Genomic DNA, 8,434 nt, shown 5'->3' with positions numbered 1-8,434 from the left:
TATGGGGAGGAAGTGGGGAGGGGAGCTGTTGCATTGTGGTAAACTGTGGTCAATGACATGAGACAAAGTATATGTGAACTGCTGTATGGAAAGTGAATTTTCTCTGTAAATCTTCACCCAAATCACAATCAAGCAATCATTCAATCAATCAATAATAAATAAATAAATAAAAGATGAATGAGCCCTTCCTGGAATAGCTTACAGTCTAGGAGGACTTACTTGAAATGATAAGTGCCATAGAATCAGAAGTTACCACATCCTCAATTATTACTAAAACCTAGAGGTAAATTATGGAACATAATGGCCACTGATGTCCTTTTTCTCTATTTCCTAGATAACTTCTGAACATCTCATATATTTGGCATACTTCTTAACCCACATGATTTTCTATCTTTTTGCTAATAGCTGGTGTACACAATACCTGCAGGACTGACCCTGTTTGTTGGACTTAACCCTCTTGTCACAGGTATGAACCTTAGAGTCTGAATGGAGGTAGAACAAATAAGATTCTTTACCTTCACTATAATAATGATAGATTTTGTTGACCAAAATCCCAGTAGAAAAAGGGGGTTCACAAGCCTCTCTTCTTATTTCCTATAATGTTGTTAATTTCCTTTGAGTCAATTCCAACTTGTGGTAGCCCCATGTATGCAGGGTAGTACTGTTTCGTAGGGCATGGCTGTGACCTTTGGAAGCAGATCACTAGGCTGTCTTTTGAGGAACTGCTAGGTGTGTTCAAACTACCAACCTTTCAGCTAATAGTCAATTATATTTGCTTAACTGTTAGCAAAAGTCTGTTGACCCAAATCCCAGGAATAAAAGGAGGCTCCCAAGGCCTTTCCTTTGATTTCCTATAGTAAAAAAACCAAACCAAACACTACCATCAAGTCGGATCCAACTCATAGTGACCTCTCCTTGGGTTTCTGGGTGCTATCATTGATATCAAGATTGCCCAACCTTCCTTCCAAGGAGTGGCTGGTGGGTTTGAACTGCCAGCCTCCTGGTTAGCAGTCAGATGCCTTAAGCACTATGCCACCAGAGCTCCCAAACCAAACTCACTGCTGTCGAGTCAAGTCGGTCCCAACTTGTAGTGACCCCTCCTTGGGTCTCTACAGAAGTAGATTGCCCAATCTTCCTTCCTAAGAGTGGCTGATGGATTTGAACCACCAGACTTCTGGTTAGCAGTCAAATGCCTGAGGCACTACACTACCAGAGCTCTAATATAGGTTATCCTTGCCTTTCTACAGAACTTTGCAAGGACTTGGCATGTTAACCATTCTTTATCAGTTTGGAACCCAAGACCTCTTACACAGCTTAGACCATGAGAGAAAAGGGTTTGAGTCACTGCACTGATTTCTCTTAAATCACCAACCTAATGTAAAATCAGCAAAAATCTAAATGCTGTCCTGTGTCTCCATACTCAGTAACAATCTATTGTATATTTACTTGTTAAAACCCAGTTCAACTCACTTTCTTTACAAATTCTTCTTAGACCATTCCCATTAATCATTTTATTTTGAATTCATTCAACACTTAGGTATAGAAACTGTTTATAATATCTATAACAAATCTCTAGATTTTTCATTAACTTATGTTGCTCTCCCTAATCAAGTTGTTATAGCAATTTATTGCAAGCTTTTACATATCTGTGTCCCCGCACTAGGCTGTAAGCCTCTCAGTAGTAGGATCATCTCTTCTTCCTCTTCGCACAAGCCTAGCCTACACCTCAACATAAAGAAAACTAGAATCCTCACAACTGGACCAATAAGCAACATCATGATAAATGGAGAAAAGATTGGAAGTTGTCAGGGATTTCATTTTACTTGGATTCACAGTCAACACCCATAGAAGCAGCAGTCAGGAAATCAAGTGACATATTATATTTGGCAAATCTTCTGCAAAAGACCCCTTTAAAGTGTTTAAGAACAAAGATGTCACTTTGAAAACTAATGTGTGCCTGACCTAATCCTTGGCATTTTCAGTAGCCTCATATGCATGTGAGAACTGGACAATGAATAAGGAAGACTGCACAAGAATTGATGCATTTGAATTATAGTGTTGGCAAAAAATATTGAATGTACCATGGACTGTTAGAAGAACAAATAAATCTGTCTTGGAGGAAGTATAGCAGAAATTCTCCTTAGAGACGAGAATGACCAGACTTCATCTCTCATACTTTGGTCATGTCAGAGGGGACCAGTCCCTGGAGAATGATATCATGCTTGGCAAAGTAGAGGGTGAGCAAAAAAGGGGAAGACCTTCCACAAGATAGATTGACTACAACTATGGGCTGAAGCATAGCAATGATTGTGAGAACGGTGCAGGACCAGGAAATGAATGTTTCATTCTGTTGACTCACTAGCACCTAACAACAACAACCTACATATGGCCAGGCCATGCATGTAGTAGGAACTTAATGCTTGTTGAATGAATGAATGACTGTAAAACAAAGATTTTGTGATATATTTATTTTGTAACCTGCTCCTCAGATTACTTTTGTAACATGTAAAAAATTCACTTAGAATAACTGGTTTGTATTGCCTTCAGGCTGCCTACCTCAATATTGGGGAAAATGTAGATGGTTCACCTTTTCTGCCCTGAAAAATTCTCATCAAACTTTAAGTTAGACATTTTTATACTATATAATGTGTCTTCTATCAGAAAAAAATAAATGTTAAGAAACATTTTTCATTAATGGGGATATTGTTCCTGACAGGTCATTCTTCACTTTCTTTAAAGATTTTACCAGTGAAGTTTGAAAGTTGAGGGCCTTAGAATAAAGACAAATGATTCAGCTCGGGTGGGAAAAACTCTAGTTCCCTTGACATGTGGGCTCTTGTAGGCCGCTCGTACTCTGTCTACATCATTAAAGTGCATCAGTAAGGGCTCTGTTAGTTACAAGCACAGAAAACACAATAACACAATTCATATTGGCTATAAGCTAAAAAGGAAATGTTTTAGTATTTATTACTGAAAAGACTTGGGGTACTGCCATCTTCAAGCACTGGTGGATGCTGGATTTAAATTTCTTTCCACTTCTTGGTTCCATAGTGTGATGTGCTGACTTTACTTCTGGGTACAGAAAATGAATTCACATGGTAACCCTGCAACTCAGGTTCACATCACAACACCAAGTCCAACAGAGTATAGAGTCTGTTTCCCTGAGAGCTCCACAAAACCCTCAGAATTGAATTATTGGCCCTGATTGGTCTTCTGGTCATCCTGAGCCAAGTCACTGTAGCTAATAGGATAAAATACTTTGGTTGGCCTAGTTAAGGTTGAGTTCACTGGGACATGTGGACTGAAGTGTGGCAGGGATGGATCCCCAAGGAAAATCAGGGTAGTTGTCATAGGAAGGAGAAATGCTGAACAATCCAAACAATAAATGTCCGCTTAAGTTTATAATTAGTGCTTGAATCTCTATGTTGTTCCCCCTCCCCCCCCCCAAAAAAAAAGATTTTTCCTGTCTGAATGCCTATCCTGAAAGCAGACTATGCAAAAGTAGGTCAAGAGAGAGTCCCCAAATCATTTTTCATTGGGATATGTATGTTTCCATGATTAACAATGTTTGGATATCCTTTTTTAGGTAACTGTATTTGGAAGAGCATCTCTGCAATACACATATTATTTTGTATCATATGGGCTCTCGGCTTAGGATACTACCTCTTTCTTCATACACAACAGAATATCTTACACGAGGAAGAAGGCAGGTGAGTAGTGACTCTTGCTCTTTTGGGGGGGGGGGTTGTAGAACTGAGAAACTTTCTGTTCCCTTACAACAATACTTTATCTGTACATAATGATGATTAAACTCCCCAACTACACCATGAGGAACAGAGAATGTATTTTCTCCTTTGTAAACTGAAGAAACTGAGGAAATGATGGAGTCAGGATTCAAACACAGAAGTATCTATCATACTCTATTACTACTGCTTCAGGTAATAACTACAATTATTGTGTTATATTGCTATCATGTAGTTGGAGATTGACCACTTTGTGACTAGCAAGGATGTGACACAGTAATACCCAGTACAATCTAATAAAATGATATGATGTCAGTGTTCTGACTCAGTGCTGGTTCAAGCCAAAATCTTATCAGTGTGACCAGCCACCTCAGAGGTCAGTATTTTAAGTCAACTTTTGCCAGCCTTGCTCTGGAATGTCTCATGTCATTTCCTCCCTTCTTCATGACAATTTGTTCCTATTTTCTCACCTCTTCCTTCTATCACCTCTTCCTTTGCATCCTCTCTGCCCTCCCCTCGCTAATAGTCCCTTTTCCTTCCTTTCCTTCCTGTCTTGTTGATAACAATGAAGATTCAGACATCTAAAAGTTAAGCATCACTGAAGAGGTGCTACTTCATTTAGGTCCAAATCCTTGCAAAACTAAAGAGCACATCAGTTTTGTTCTGTAGATGGGAATGTAAACAACATGGATTCAATCACTTTAAGCCTGAAGCCCATGAGTTGTGGTAAACTTAGTGGGGCTTCCAGTGGTACTATAGTTGAATATGTTTTTTTTCAATTCTATGTAAAAGATATGTTCTTATGACACACATATAGAAAAGAGTATACTCACCCCAAAATCACTAGTCTGACTCATACTATGAATCATTCCTCCTCTCTAAAAAGTGACATAATCTCCTGAAATAGGTGCTGAAATTATTTATTGATTTGACCTTATACTAACACTAAAAAATGACAAAAATAATGACTGATCAAATTTAGAATTGTTTTTTTGGTTGTACAATTTCTTCCAGTGACCCAATGTGATTTATCTGTGTTCTCCTCCCCCACCTCTCTCCTAAGCTAGGGAATGGTCATGTATCTCATATCTGTCTCATAAGATGGAATTTATATTCATAGAAGGCTTTAAACTGTCTGAGTAAAGTAATTTATGAATCATAGCCAGACTTGAAAATATTCTGTAGATGATTTATATCAGAGAAAATCGTTCGGACAGACAATAGAATTAAGTGGGCATGGGTAGAATATGATAATGTGTATCTCACTTGCAGCCACCTAAAATATAAAATATATGATATTTTATAGGGAGCTGTTTGGTCTGGTGATTATATTAGCATGGATGAGCCTATGCTATAGTTCATCAAAGTAAGTTTTTAACTTATTAATTAAAATCAATGTCTTCAAGATTGGCAGAATCAAGTAGGTAAATGAAAATAGTGGCACGCAAATAAAAAGAATCTTTTAAATCTTTTCTCTTTCTATGGAAAGCTAGTAATAGTAGATTCTAATTTTCATAATCACTCATGCATTCATAAATACCATCATTTTCTCTGTGGCCCAGCATAGTCATGGGGAGTTGCTACTCAAGTAGTGTTCTTCAGGGAGAATGAAAATTATCTAAGAAGGAAGCTTAGCAATTCAGAAAAAAAAAAAAAAAAAATGAAGAGCAAAGAAAATATAAATGTGTGGGTTAATGTAAAGGGATATTGACTTATAAAACAATAATAATGATGTAATTTGATGCTTAAACATAATATAGAAATAAAATACATGAAAACAGTAGCACGCGAGTTAGAAGGGAATAAATGGAGTTAAAGTATTCTAAGGTCCTTGAATTGTCTGGGAAAAGATAAAAGTACAAACTTAGATTATTATTGTTGTCAGGTGCCATCAAGTTGGTTTCAACTCACAGTGACCCTGTGTATAACAGAACAAAACACTGCCTGGTCACTAACTTATTTTAGACTTTGGTAAATCAAGGATCCATGTTGTAATCCTAGGATTACTACTAAAACACTAAAAAATGAACATAGAAGGCAGGAAAAAAAAACATGGAACAGATGGGACAAATAGAAAGTAAAATTACAACAGACATTTAAACCTAAATATATCAGTAATTAAAGACCTCTGGTGACTTAGTGATTAAGTGTTCAGCTGCTAATCAAAAGGTCCCAGTTGCTCTGTAGAAGAAATATGTGGCAGTCTGTTTCCATAAAGATTACAGCCTTGGAAATCTTATGTGGAAGTTCTACTCTGTCCTGTAAGGTCACTCTGAGTCAGAATTGACTCAACAGCACACAATAACATATTAATAATTATATTAAATATAAAAAGAGTAACTATTCCAATTAAGAGATAAAGATTTTTAAAGTGATAAAAATATTAAAAACCCAACTGTATTCACCCAAATCAAAATAATAATAATAATAATAATAACTGTAAACAGCTTACAAAAGATACTTCTTAAATATACATACAATGAAAGATTGAAGTCAAAAGATGGGGAAAAAAAACATACTGTACAAACACTAACCAAACAAAAGTTAGTATTTTAATAACAAAGTAGACATTAAGGCAAGAATTAAAGAGAAAGGAAGACATCTGGGGTGGTTATTTTTTTTTTCTTTTAATTTTTTATTTTGATAACTTTAAAACATATACAAAAGAAACTAGTATAATCAATCAGATGTACCCATCACCCAGCTTCAATAATTATCAGTTTATGTTTAATCTTTTTTTATCTATACCACCATCCACTCCACATTCCCATATTATTTTGAAATAAATTCCATACATTTTGTTGTTTCATCTGTAAATATTTCACTGCATAGTGCTAAAAGATAAAATAACCACTCTACCGTCATCACACATAACGGACAGAACAAGAATTCTTCAGTATCACCAGTTTTCTAGTCAATGTTCCTGTTTCCTGAGTTGTCTCATAATATTTGTCCTCTGTGCCCTGTATTCCCTATAAATTGGTGGTTAGCCCAAGAGGCTGAATAAGATTCTGATATTATTACTTCAGTTGACCCTTGAACAACATGGAGTTTGCAGCACTGACTTCCAGCACAGTCAAAAATCCATAAATAACTTTTGACTCCCCATAAGCTTAACTACTAATAGCCTACTGTTGACTGGAAGCCTTACCAATAGCATAACCAGTCCTGATCCTAGACCCTATTGCATTTGCATAAAACAATAAAGTTAGCCTATCCCTTCTTGCCTTATATCCTGGTGCTCAATTATCTTCCTCAATAATAAATGTCCTTTGTGGCATTTTTCTTTCCAGAATAGAACAATTTCATCTTCATTAAAAACCTGTTCAGGCAGATGTCCTTTCTCCTCAATTATTTTCTTAATGGTGTCTGGAAACTCCTCTGCTGCTTCTTGGTCACGAAAAGTTGCTTCTCTCATTATCTTATTTTTTAAGCCAGACCTCTTTCCAAAACTATCCAACCACCCTTTGCTGGTTGTTGGTTTGCTGGTTAAATTCTCCAGCTATAGATCCTTCACCTTCCTTTTAGGTTATAATGACTTCATAGTTTCTTAAAGCACATTAGAATCTATAGGTATACCTTTCTTATAGCAATTCTGCACCCACATAAAAGCTGCATTTTCAATACTAGATGAAAAGTTATTTAATAAAAAATGCAAGGTTTTTGCACCTGCTGGCATAACTGCAGTGAAGACTTCACAAATTTCCTTATTTTTTTTTTTTTTTTTGTAATGGTCCTTACACTGGATTCATTTATCTTAAAATAGTGGACAACTGTATCTGCAGCAATCTATAGTACATATTGGAATATCATGACTTTTCTCTGCTTCTTGGGAGTACTTCCAACATCACTAGTTGCACTTTGTAAAGGTCCCATAATATTATTCAAAGTTTATAGTATTGCAGTAAACATGATGAAAAATGCATTATGAGAGATCACTTTTTACTGTGATACACAATTTACTCCAGAAATGAACTGCTCACACAGAGATGATTAGCATCACATGGCATTTTAAGCAGATAAAATACTTGAGTTCATCTCAGTGGCAACAAGAAGTGACTATAAAATTATTACAGTAGTACAGTATGTACTATGATTAATTTTATGCAGTTATGATTAATATTGCATCTTTACATTTGTTTACATTTCTCTTAACTGCAAATGGCACCCTGTATGGTCTGTGTTTGTGTGCATTAAGTTTTCATAAATTTCAACTTTTTATACTAGATTTTTGTATTTGTTATGGTAATAAATGATAAAATAGAATAGTATTGACATATTTTAGATGACATTTATGCATTCATGACATACCTTTTTCTTAAGTTTTCAATATTTCTAGACTACACAGCTGAACTGTAAGTTTTTTCAAATTGTCACAAATCTCCCCAAAATTTTCAATATATTTATTGAGAAAAATTTGCATGTAAGTGGATTCATGCAGTTCAAACGCATATTGTTCAAGGGTCAACTGTATTAATGGCAAGACTACTTCATAGGTGGTGTTAAGTACTTCCATCACAATACACATAACACTTGGTGGTTTCTCTATAATGTCAGCAGTCTTTGATGTTGTTGTTGTTGTTGTTAAGTGCCATCGAGTCTGCCCTGACTCATAGCAACCCCTGCTTGGGTTGCTGAGGCAGTATCACTACGGAAGTAGATTGCCCAACCTTCCTTCTGAGGAGTGGCTG

The 8,434-nt window shown here is 36.1% G+C and overlaps 1 protein-coding gene across 1 annotated transcript in view; it reads left to right on the top strand.

Moving 5' to 3' along the window:
- The window catches only part of TMEM220 (transmembrane protein 220), a 21,199-nt gene that overhangs the window by 9,332 nt on the left and 3,433 nt on the right, over positions 1-8,434 (top strand). The window contains exons 3-5 of the mRNA XM_007948046.2: positions 406-466; positions 3,587-3,710; positions 5,050-5,109. Coding sequence (XP_007946237.1) covers positions 406-466; positions 3,587-3,710; positions 5,050-5,109 — 245 coding nt within the window. The remainder of the gene's footprint in view (positions 1-405; positions 467-3,586; positions 3,711-5,049; positions 5,110-8,434) is intronic.

The sequence above is a fragment of the Orycteropus afer genome, unplaced genomic scaffold (genome assembly GCF_000298275.1).
Source record: "Orycteropus afer afer isolate SDZICR_OR568_19922 unplaced genomic scaffold, OryAfe1.0 scaffold00199, whole genome shotgun sequence".
Classification (NCBI taxonomy): Eukaryota; Metazoa; Chordata; class Mammalia; order Tubulidentata; family Orycteropodidae; genus Orycteropus; species Orycteropus afer.
The sequence above is the reverse complement of the archived record's forward strand: the minus strand, read 5'-3'. Positions and strand labels throughout refer to the sequence as shown.